Source organism: Bos taurus, chromosome 10 (genome assembly GCF_002263795.3).
Source record: "Bos taurus isolate L1 Dominette 01449 registration number 42190680 breed Hereford chromosome 10, ARS-UCD2.0, whole genome shotgun sequence".
NCBI lineage: Eukaryota > Metazoa > Chordata > Mammalia > Artiodactyla > Bovidae > Bos > Bos taurus.
Window position 1 is genome coordinate 67285241 of NC_037337.1, and position 11903 is coordinate 67297143.

The 11903-nt window shown below is 44.2% G+C and overlaps 1 protein-coding gene across 3 annotated transcripts in view; it reads left to right on the forward strand.

Moving 5' to 3' along the window:
• Nucleotides 1–4755, forward strand: part of SAMD4A (sterile alpha motif domain containing 4A) — a 226932-nt gene extending 222177 nt beyond the window's left edge. For 2 of the 3 annotated variants that reach the window (XM_024997783.2, XM_015473194.3), the window contains one exon: nucleotides 63–4755. In XM_024997783.2, coding sequence (XP_024853551.1) covers nucleotides 63–91 — 29 coding nt within the window. In that variant the 3' untranslated portion in view covers nucleotides 92–4755. The remainder of the gene's footprint in view (nucleotides 1–62) is intronic. The other variant, NM_001206853.1, reaches the window with a different exon arrangement.
• The last annotated feature ends 7148 nt before the right edge of the window (nucleotides 4756–11903 follow it).

An 11903-nucleotide genomic window follows, 5' to 3' on the forward strand; every position in this document is an offset into this window, starting at 1 on the left:
GTTGGGCATGAACGGAATTGCTTTGCTCACCTGTGGCCATTGTGTCCTCCTTTCTCTCCCAGACGGGGTTGACCGGACCTCCACAATCTAGAAGCTGAAGATGAGAGTGACCGCGCTGGCCGTGAAATCGACTGCTGCGGGTCCAGTGTTAGCCATCTTCAGGGTTGCACAGAATCCTCCAAGATCCTTTGCAGCCTTTTTTTTCCCCCTGGTCCCTCTCCCATTTTGATTTTGTGAGAGCGTAGGTCGTCCTTGTAAACATATCAGTAGACCTGGGATTGGTTATTTTGTCATTTGTTTCTGTCATGGGATGGCGTGGTGTGGGGCATGGGGAGGGGTCTCTAAGGGAAACATAGGACTGGGAGGAGGTGGAGGGAATGCAAGTGGCTTCCTGGATGGAAATGGGGGTTTCAGGGGGAGGGCACTGCTCGGAAGGAGATGAGAGATGCGGGAGGGAGGAAGACGCCCCTGTCTTGGGAGCCTTCTCAGAAGCCTACCTTCGAAGCCAGACCCCAGGAGGAAGGCATGGATGCCCGCGACCAAAACGCGAGTGACGGCGGCTCGCTCTTTTATGTCTCCTCTGATTGGATTCCCTGAGGCCCCTGCTTGAAATCCAGCCGCAAGAAGTCCACATGGCAACTGGGGCAGTAAGGAAGAAATCCGCTCCAACAAAATTTCAGATAAACTTTGATTGTGTATTGTTTACATAACAATTTTAAAGGGTACATAATGTGTAAAGAGTTGGGATAGAACTTTTCTTCATAGTATGGTTTTTGTAAAGGATTTGTTGATAGGGATTCATTTTTTTCCTCTATTTTTATAATAGCAGCAGGGTTGTCTTTTTAAATGGCTGCCAAGCTCTGCTTCTCGGGAAGAAGGATGCGGTCACGTAGGCCTGAGTGGTGTCTCCCACCTGTGGGTGGGAGGAGCGTGTAGGTGGAGTTGAGGATGTGGTTGGAGGGAGCCGAACGCCGGGGGAGGGCGCCACCATGTGATCTGTTACGGGATTGCGCGCAGTCACCTGGAGAGTCGAAAAGAAAATCTTGCTGCCCTTTCTGTGATGAATTTGCTTCTCACCCAGAGACACCTCTTTCTCCCCACCCTACCAGAGGGTTTCATCCTATAGCTCCTGGCCACACACACACACACACACACACACACACACAGGTGGGTACAAGTTCCACTGGAGGAGAAAAGGCAAGGATGGATATTTTTTCCTGGCAGGAGGCCTTAATATCCAGATGATAAGCTCAAAATACCACTTACGGGGGATTGCTCGCAGGAAGCCGAGCCTAGCCCCCCTAGATTCGAGCACCCACCGCTGAGGAAAAGGAGGAGAGGCGTAAGGTCCAGCAACAGTGTATAAATGGTCAGTCAGCAAGTGGCAGAGAGAGCCTCGGGGAGACGTTGCAGGTGAGCCGGGGAAGGCGATGTGGGAAAGGTCGACTTCATGATGGACATGAAGGTTCTATTACAGACATCAGGGAGTTGCTGTGTTGTGGGCTGATTTATCTACCTACACGGAAGGGAGACAGAACTACTGTTTGCATGGTGAGAGATTAACAAACTATGCAACCACAAAGTAATAGCTCTATTTCTTAAGGGCAAGAAAGACTTATGTTTCGGAATTTGATGCAATGGGGGGTATTAGAGAAAATCCATGAGGAGCTGTGCTCTGCGCTGGAAAATTGGGTTGTGTAAATGATGGTGTGCCAGCTCGGCCAGAGGCAAGATCAGGGAGATGGTAGGAGGCCTGTTTACTGAATGGGTGAGTCTGGTACCGTTTTTTTGTTTGTTTGTTTGTTTTAGCAGAGTCAGAGTTGAAATTTAAGAGATCAGACCATGAAAATCACTGCATTTGCTTAGAGTTATTTTTTTTAAAAAATAAGTTAATAAAGTAAATACACATTTACAAGGCCTTAATGAAATCCAAACAGCTTTCTTCTACCTTCCAGATTAAAAATGTACACCCAACCCAACCTTGGATGTTGTGAGGCTTGTGAAATCCTTTTAAGATCTAAAATGTGGGAACATCTTAGCCACAGAGAGCCTTTAGTGAGCAAAGAAGGCTTGAATCCACAACATCCTGCATTGCATTAGGAAAAAAAGAGATCTCCTTGGGTGACGACTATGTTCTAAAGATACAAATTCATGTGCAGAAAGAGGCGGCATTGTGTAGTTGATTTTTTTTTTTTTTTTTAACCAAGTGCCATTAACATTCATCCTCCACATCCCTTTTCTAAGCAAGCTTAGGGTTACTTGGGGAATGTGTTGGGATGGACGATCATGTGTGAGCCGGGAAGAACAGGTCAAAGATGTTGAAGGCCAAAGGCAAGACCAGACGGTTTGCGAAGGTGATTTTGGATGCTGAGAACGTTAATAGAAGAAGAAGCAGGGGTATTAACACATCTCATGGAGAAGTGAGAAAGCATTCAAATCTGCTGCAAAACACATGTATCCATAAAGACTTGGGTTGTTCAGAAAACAGATTGTGAACACAATCACATTAGCATGAATCCTTTAAAAGGAAGAAGACCTTAAAGCATTTGCAAATCTGAATTTCTATTTATTCCTTCACTGAATATAGAAACAATGGTTATCTGATTATTAGAGATATTATTTTGGATATGTTACTTATTAACTTGCTATGGCTGGTAACCATGATAAAGTCTGTTATTAATAACAACATAATTCTTTTTTTAAAAGAAAAGCTTATTTTTCATTGACTGTGTATAGATTTATCTACTTAGTTGTGTTTTGCTCTTAGTGTTTTAATTTTTTTAAGTTGAGCGTTCTGATAAATTTTAGGAGCCTGTCCCCACCTTGTTTTGAGTCCTGTGTTGACTGCAGGTATACAGCTCAATCTAAAAACCCTAAAGCAAAAGAACTTTATTTATAAAAAAAAAAAAATCAAATGGTTGCATGCATAAGGCTGTGAAGTCAGATATTTAGTAATAAAGCGGCAGTGCCTTTTTTTGTATTTACCCATTGACCCCCAAATGCAACTGTTTTATATTAAGTAAATAGTAAACATTAAAAATCTCAGAGTAGAATCTATTTCACTACATGGGTTTTTTTCTCCCCTCGTTCTGATTTAAGCAGTGTGTAGCTGACATCTCTACACTGTCCCAGGGACAGTGGTATTCTGCGATATTGTTATCATGTATGATGTTTTATTGGTGCTTTTTATTCATAGTGGTTTCTTACCAGAAACAGTAGGAAGACACACATGAGTTGTGTACAAGAAATGAAACATTGCTGCTGATATGTTTTGTTTTGTTTTCCACATGCTTTTTGAGTTTCACTTTGTTAAACCAAGGGCCAGCAAGCAAAATAGATGCTGCTGGGTCTGCCTGCAGAGGGCGGCTGTCTGCACCAAGCTCTCCAATCCTGTGTACTAACAGTCCGTTTCTGGTACTCAGGAGTAGAGCTACAGCTGGGCCCCCTCTCCCATTCCTTTGAAGAGACACTGAGGGAAACAAGGTTTTCTTTTGAGGTGTCGTCGGCTGCCTTTTGCGGAATGGGAGCTTCTCTGGGTCTTCTGTTCTTCTGCCCCTCTCTCAGCTACTGCCAGTGTAGATGTTCACTCCCCCTCGGAACTGGGATCTTCCCAAGAGCCTGGGCTGGGGGCTGAGCCGGGTTGAAGATGTAGGTGCACAACCAGAAGGGCAGTGAGAGGGGAGAGGCAGCCCCCATCACATTGGTCCTCTGGAAATGTCTTGGCAGGCGGCCCCAACCCTGGTGCAGGAACGCAGCCTAACCAAGGCATTCGGGTGTGCCTGATACAAGAAGGCCCTGTGGAGGGGAAATTTGCACATAGGGCTGTGATAACACTAATGTTGATTTTTTTTTTGTTTGTTTTACAAGTCATCAGAGATGTTTGCAAAGTGAGTTTTATTATTGTTTTTTTTTTTTTTTTTGTAATTCCTTTATCTTTACTTAAAGGTGAATGTGTATTCCTCTGGGAGGAATAGGAAGAAAACAGGAATGTTAATAATGTCAAACAGAAGACTTCCTCCCTTATTAATATATAACCCTCATGTATTTATGCCTAATGTAAGCTGACTTTTAAAAAGCTTTCTTTTGTTGCATGCCCCGTGCAGGCATCCCTATTGTACATGCATGCCTTTCGTCCTGTTTTCCTGTATAAAGTTAGTGAACAAAGAACTATTTTTGCCTAGTTCATGTTGCCAAGCAATGCATATTTTTTAAATTTGTCATATATGGAAATAGCATGTTTGTTACATGTAAAAGCTTTACTGATATACAGATATACTAATGTTTGAAGATGCTGTTCTTTGCAAGTGTACAGTTTTCAAATGTTGTTACCAGTGAAACACCCTTGTGGTTTAAACTTGCTACAATGTATTTATTACTCATTTCCTCCCATGTAACTAAGAATCATGGCTATATTTCATATCAACGTTATATTGAAAGTGAAGGGAAATGATTAATACAAGGTTTTGTAACACTGGTGTGTGTCTTTTTTTCCTTTTTGTCAATACAATTGATTATAAAATAAGAACTGAATAAGCCAGCCAGGAAGAATAAGCCTGAAATCCTGTAAACTATTCCCACCTGACCATTCTGTGAAAGCTGTATCTTCCAACTATGAGCTACGTTTTGTTTTGTTTTTTAACAAAAAGGTAGGGAAAGAGGTGTTAAACATTTATGCAGCTTAATCTGTGCCCAGAGTAACCAAAAAATGTATCACCTGTCTTAGGGGTGTGTTTCTAAATAAAAACTCAAACCTTGCAGGTGGTATTCTTTATAGCTTGCTCTCCACCCTCAATGCCTTTGAAATCACATTTTACCCCTTAACCACAGCATAAACAATAGCTTCCTTGGAGACCTGAGGTTTTTAACTACACGTGGCTTGAATCTCATTTTAATCCTTCCAGTATGATGTATATTAATATAAGTTCTAAATAATGAGTCAGTTAAGCATATGGTTGGAGAGACAAACCTGGGTTTGAATTCTGGCTCCAGCAAAGTGAGTTTTATTTTTTTATAATTCCTCTCAGTTCAATTCAGTCAGTCAGTCGTGTCCAACTCTGCAACCCCATGGATTGCAGCACCCTAGGCTTCCCTGTCCATCACCAACTCCTGGAGCTTGCTCAAACTCATGTCCATTGAGTTGGTGATGCCATCCAACCATCTCATCCTCTGTCATCTGCTTCTCCTTCTCCTTCAGTCTTTGCCAGCATCAGGGTCCTCTATCTTTACTTAAAAGTGAACGTGTATGGGAACTTCCCTGGTGGTCCAGTGGTTAAGACTGAGCTTCCAATGCATGGGGCCCAGTTTTGATCCCTGCTCAGGGAACTAGATCCCACATGCTGCAACTAAGACCTTGCACAGCTAAATAAGTAAATTTTTTTAAAAAAGTGAATGTGTATTCCTCTGGGAGGAATAGGAAGAAAACAGGAATGTTAATAATGTCAAACAGAAGACTTCCTCCCTTACTAATATATAACCCACATGTATTTATATATATTCTCTGGCTGTGTGATCTTGAGCAAGCTACTTAACCTCTCTGAGCCTTGGGTTTGGAACCACGATACTCAAGGTTTATGTAGTTAGAAACCTAGTCCCAAAGAAAAAGGTAAAGACAAAGGAAAACATAGGATTACAGACGTTATTACCACCAAAACCTAAGCAACCACAGCTTCACATTATGACAATGACCACCTGGTGACTCCCTTTTCACCAGGCTCAAGCTGCTCAAGAGAGTGGAAAAATCCAAAATGATCCCTGGAAATGTGAGAAATGCCTTGTAGCTGAGATGTTCAATGAAATTCCTCCCAAAGTTAAATTCCCATAACCCAAATGAGCTGTATCTCAGGGTGTGACTCAGGGTACTCTGAAGGGGAAAGGATAGCATACAAGAGAAAAGCTGAGCCTCGCTTGTGAAATACGTGGAATGAAGGGAGATATGAGAGTTGTGAGATTGGAGGAACCATAAAGGGCTCAGCACAGTATGCGAAACGGGTGGGTTAGCAGTTTTTATCGGTAAAGCTGTAGCTCTTTGTTCGTGGTCTTTGTAAGGGAATCCTGGAGAAACGGTTACTTAAATAGTAAAGTTTTCAGGGCTCCCCTAACAGCCCCTCCCAAGAAGACATTTAATTGCATTTATTAAAGGGGTATTTATTAAATAGGTGTTCCTATTTAGGGGGCTGGCTTGGAAGGGGCTGCAGTGTGTTTAAGCCAGGAATCCAGAAGGAGCACAGATAGGTACAGTCCGCTCACACTCCCCATGCTAATGAGAGCTCAGTAAGGGGAGTGCAAGAAGGATCCAGGCTTCTGTCAAAGTACCTTGGTCTGGTCCCTTGAACAGACACTGCATCTATCTGTGGCCCTGACTCCTGATCAGCCCAAGAACCTCTTGTCCCCAGAGGCTGAGGGGAGGGCCTGGAGGTATGGAGAAGCGCATCTATAACCAGAACCTAACCCTTCTCTGGGAAGCTGAGCGGTCAGCGTGACCCGCCTCTCCCCACCCCGCCAGCTGTCCAGGCCCCCTTCCCAGCTGCCACGCTGCCACGTGGAAGCTGGGCACCCATCCCACAGACACCCTTCCACTCACATTTTCTATCTTCCACTCACACAGCTCACAAAATTTGAAAACAATCCTTCACCTGGGTATCTCTGCCTCTGGATCCTCGCTTTACCACTCTAGGATGGCCTCGCTCAGTGTTTCTCAAACCACCTGTGAATTTTAGTTGTCAGAGGTGGCTGTTTCCAACCCAGAGTCCAATTCTTTTTCAAAATTTGAGAAAAAAAAAAAAAATTACAACCCCCCTCGCTCCATCTCACACTAGATTCAAAGAACAAAATTATTCTGTCAATTTGCTAAAAAGTAGTCCGGTTCCTCTCCCTAAGTTCTGGGGCCAGCCTGCAAAATCAATCTGGGAGATTGCCCTCAAGATGAGATGGTAGAATTGCTGAGGTCAACACCCATCTCCCCCGTGCTGACTCTGCCTGCGGCATGGCGGAGGAGTGACCATAGGTTTGCGGGATGCCCGGATGTTGACCGAGAATGGCAAGTGCTTTTGTTCACTGGGCATTTCTAAGAGCCTAAAACAATTGTTGAGAAAGGCGACATGTTGGAAGAGGAGGAGCCAGAAGGTATCCTCCTCTGGATGAACCAGTGGTGGCAGGTTAGAACCCGCTGAAACTGGAAATGGGTCACCTGAAAGAACACCGTTTCTATGGTAACTCTGAGCGTGGTCTTCATGTTTCCCACTCCTGGCTTCTGGCCCAGATGGATAGAGAATGGAGGGTGGCTTCTCTGTGTGTGGTGGGTGGAGGGATCTGTCTACCCATTAGGATCACAGGTACATGAAGGAAGAAATGTGGGTGCCTGGGAAGTTGGAAAGTTTGACAAATGTCAGCACAACATCATCATGACCGAGGGGCTCCGCTGGAGCGCGAGATCTTTCCATGTCCTGCCGGGTGTCAGCCCACCAGCCTTGCCCAAGGGGCCCTTGGGCATAGACAGTGACTTCTTTGTGATATAAACCTGGCCGTTTGATGTCTGAGAATTTCCTCCATGGAATATTTTTCACTCTTCAGTGGTTTCTACTTCAATTTTTAAAACCGACAGAGAAACATTTTGGCACAGTTATAAAGCTCAGACTTTATAAAAAGACAGCTTTGTGTTTACGTTTGACTCAGAGTGCATGTTTTTAAATAGTGTGTTCCACAGCTTTTTGAGGTTTTATGTTTTTAAGACCAATCCAGGAGAAACAAAATCGGAGTTTTGGTGAGTGAAACGATCCCACCAGAACTATTGGAACTTAAGACAGCCGAGAGGTTCCAGTTAAACCTCCCTGTGGGGACCACGGCCAGAACTGGGTGTCCCTGTTTGCGCCAGCATCCTTGGGAGATAGTTGCAGTTTTCCATGCCATAAAATTCTAACAGGCTCAGGTGTGAAGTCAGATGAACCTCCAAACCCCACGATCAAACCTGTCCAGTTGAACCTCTCAACTTTGCTTTCTGTTAAGTTTATCCCAGATCTGCTCACTGGGAAAAAGCTGAACATGGATTTCCAGTAGCTATACCTGACTGAGTCCCTTTTGACATGGACCTGTGACCCTATTACTCATCGAAGATGGAATATGTCCAAAGACAGCAAATTGTGTCTTTGAGAAATTATTGAGAGATGAAATGCGTATGTTGACATCATTTCCTTCCCTCCATTACCAAATGCATATATCCAAACTGGGCAGAGAAAACACACCTGCGTGCTTTCTCCTGTTCTGTGCTTAGGGGTCCAGATGACTTCATCTCCACTTTGCTCTCCTGAGACACCGTCCGAGCCCTTGTTCACTTTCAGTCACTGCATTTATCCAGAGGCACTTCTAAAGTGTTCATATCCAACCCCTCCTCCAGAAAAGACTTCAGGGGACAGGCCCCAGGTTTGCTGTCTTCCTCGTACAACAGGATTTCCTGCTGACCGGGTGCTGACCTCGTGCGTGTCTATAAACAGCAGATACCATGCAGGGGACTAGCACCAAGCCTCTTGTGGATCTGGTGGGAAAGTCCTCTAACAGTGAGCCATCTATCCCAGGCCATCCAGAGAAAACCTGAGATGCCCCACGGGCCCCCTGGTTGGAGGAGGCAGGGGGTGGGGGGGGTCTTTTCAGTCTCTTAGCCTGAATGACCTCTTAGCCCAGAGGTCAAGGTGTCCACGAGAGGGCAGTGTAGGAGTAAAGCCTGCAGCTCTCCTCCCAGCGAAGGAAGTCAAACACCAGCCAGCTTCTTCTGAAGAGAGGAAGCAACCCCGAGGAAAAGCGGTTCTTAGAGAGAGCCTGGGGGCATTCCTGACTTGGGGGCAAGAGAGAGTGGTGTGAGTCAGAGGAACTAAGGGAACAGACAACTGGAATGGAGAACAGGGAGTGGTGGCTTTAGGGGCTGGGAACGGGTTTGGAACCAGAGGATCACAGCCTTGTCAACGACTGTAAAAAGCGTGGGCTCCACCTTCCCTGTCGTTGCCCTTGCCTGCAAGCAACAGGATCGTGTATGAGGGGTTATGTTTTGTAGAACAAAGAAGATAAGTGAAAAGTCTTCTCTTGCCCCAGGCACTCAGCACCCACCACCGGAGACATTCAGAGTTAGTTTCTTATGTAGCCACCAAGAGACACTTTATACATTTATCAACACTAATCTAGTTTCTCGATTTTTCCGAAGAAAAGCACACCAACACACACTGTCATTGTGTGCTATTTTTCTTTTTCCACTTAAATCAGTTTTGGAAACTACTCTGCCATGGCCTCACACATGGTGGCTTACCTAGGGCTCCACTCTGTGGGCTAACAGGACTTGTGCACCAGCGCTGCGCTGATGGGCCCTCAGCCTGCCTTCATTCCTCCTGCTACAGACGCTGCTGTGATGAAATGCATTGTTCTCCGGTCGTTTGATGTACGCGCAAGGTTCCCACAAACAGAAAAGTGGAACTGCTAGATCATATCAGTGTTCTCCAGAGAAACACCGAGAAGACAGACAGACAGATAGACAGATACTAAATGGATATATAGTAAGGGGGTTGTTTTAAGGAATTACTCATTCTCAGCGGCTGGTAAGTCTGAAATTGGTAGTGAAGGCAGCAGGCTGGAACCTCAGGCAGAAACTGGTGCTTCAGTCTTGAGGCAGAATTTCTCCTTCTCCTAGAAACTTCAGGTTTTGCTCTTAACACCTTCAACTGATTGGATGAGGCCCACCTACATCATCAAGGGCTCTCTCCTTCACTTGATGTCACCCGACTGTAGATGTTAACCATGTCTACCAAATGCCTTCACAGCAACACCTAGATTAGTGTTTGATTAAATAACTGGTACTAGAGCCTTGCCAAGTTGATAACCATCACAGTTATTAATATTTGTCATTTGGCTACTTTCCCAGGTTCCTTTCCATTGATTTATGTGTCTGGCAACGATGGATGACAGTGCTTGATTTCTTACCGTCTCATCAGTTCCTCTGGAGGAGGACATGGCAACCCACTCCAGTATTCTTGCCTGGGAAATCCCACGGACAGAGCAGCCTGGCAGGCAACACTCCATAGGGTCACAAACAGTCAGACACGACTGAGCAAGCTAGTACATACGCACACACAGCAATTCCTATGTCACCAATTTTTAAAGTTTTCCAATCTAATATGCGAAAAATAACATATGTCCTTTTCATTTGCATTTCACTTATTTGAGTGAGGTTGACCATAGTTTTATATGCTTAATTTTGCTGTTCAGTTGCTAACTTGTGTCCGACTCTTTGCCACCCCATGGACTGCAGAACACCAGGCTCCCCATCCTCCACTGTCTCCTGGAGTTTGCTCAAATTCATGCCCAGTGAGTTAGTGATGCTACCTATCTCATCCTCTGCCACCCCTTCTCCTTTTGTCATCAAGCTTTCCCAGCATCAGGATCTTTTCCAGTGAATTGGCTGTTTGCATTACGTGGCCAAAATATTGGAGCTTCCACTTCAGCAACAGTTTCTCAATAAATATTCAGGGCTGATTTCCTTTAGGATTGACTGGTTTGATCTTGCAGTCAAAGGGACTCTCAAGAGTCTTCTCTAGCACAATTCAAAAGCATCAGTTCTCTGGCACTCAGCCTTCTTTATGGTCCAACTCTCACATCCGTACATGACTACTAGAAAAACTATATGCTTAATAGTCATTCGTAATTTCCTTTGAAATGTTTGTCCATATATCTGTCCATTTTATTATCAAGTTGTTGGGCTTTTTCTAATCATTGGTAGAAGCTCATTGTATATTGTGAAATTTACCTTTGATTTGTGATATGAGTTAAAATCTTTTACCCAGACTTATGATTTTGCCTATGGTGATTATTTCCATAGAGAGCTTTTTAAATGTAGTTGAACTTTTGATCTTTTCTTTTTTGGCTTCTGGAATTTGAATCCTATTTTAAAAGGCCCTTTCTGCTTGGAATTATACTGTGTTTTCCTCTAGGACTTTTATGGATTTACCTTTTTATGTTTATACCTGTGAACCATTCCTTGTGTAAAGTATGACGTATGGAGCCAATTGTATTTCTATGCAAACATGGCTACCCAGTTGTGCCTATGCTGTTTATTGAATAATCTGTCTTTTGCCCACTGGTTTGAAATCCCACTTTTGAAATATACCAACTTCCTCTACGTATGTACATCTATTTCTGGACTTCTATTTTTCTCTCCATTGATGTGTTGTCTATTCATCCACCAGCACCCCCACTGTTTTAATTATTACAACTGAAAATTTTGCTCTAATATCTAATAAGGAGATTTATAGCTTAGAAAGTTCACTCTGACCACATTTTGGGAAAGGGATTTGAGGAGAGGCACTAGGGAGACCCACCAGGGGCTACTGCATAATTCAGGTAATGCTCAAACTCAAGAAGCTGCAGGATGGATGGGGAGAACAGGATGGATCTGTGAGGTCCTTAGAGGCAGGATATCATGGTTAGTGATGAATTGGATGTGGACTGAAGAGTCCAGAATGCCTCCCCAGTTTATGGCTGGGGTCACCGGAGAGTTGAGGTTCCATTCACCATTGAAGGAGTGTTGCAGGTAAGGGCAGCAGATGGAACTTGTACAACTGGACCTTCCTCATCATTCAAGACAAGTCACCTGGTAGAAATAATAATTTAGCTAGTAGTTATGCAGAGACTATTGTGCTAAGCCAATAAAGCTGGCATTAGATTATTCCCACACTGCAGATGAGGAAACTGAGACTCAGAGATGTCAATCAACTTGTCCAAAGTCACAGAACTGTTATGGGGCCAGGAGTGGGGGGAGTCCAGGTCCGTCTACGCTCAGATCCTCCTAGGAGAGGACTATTAGGCTCCAGGATCTCCCCATATGAGTACTTACCCTTCGGAGACTGAATCTCCAGGCGTTTTCTTTCCAA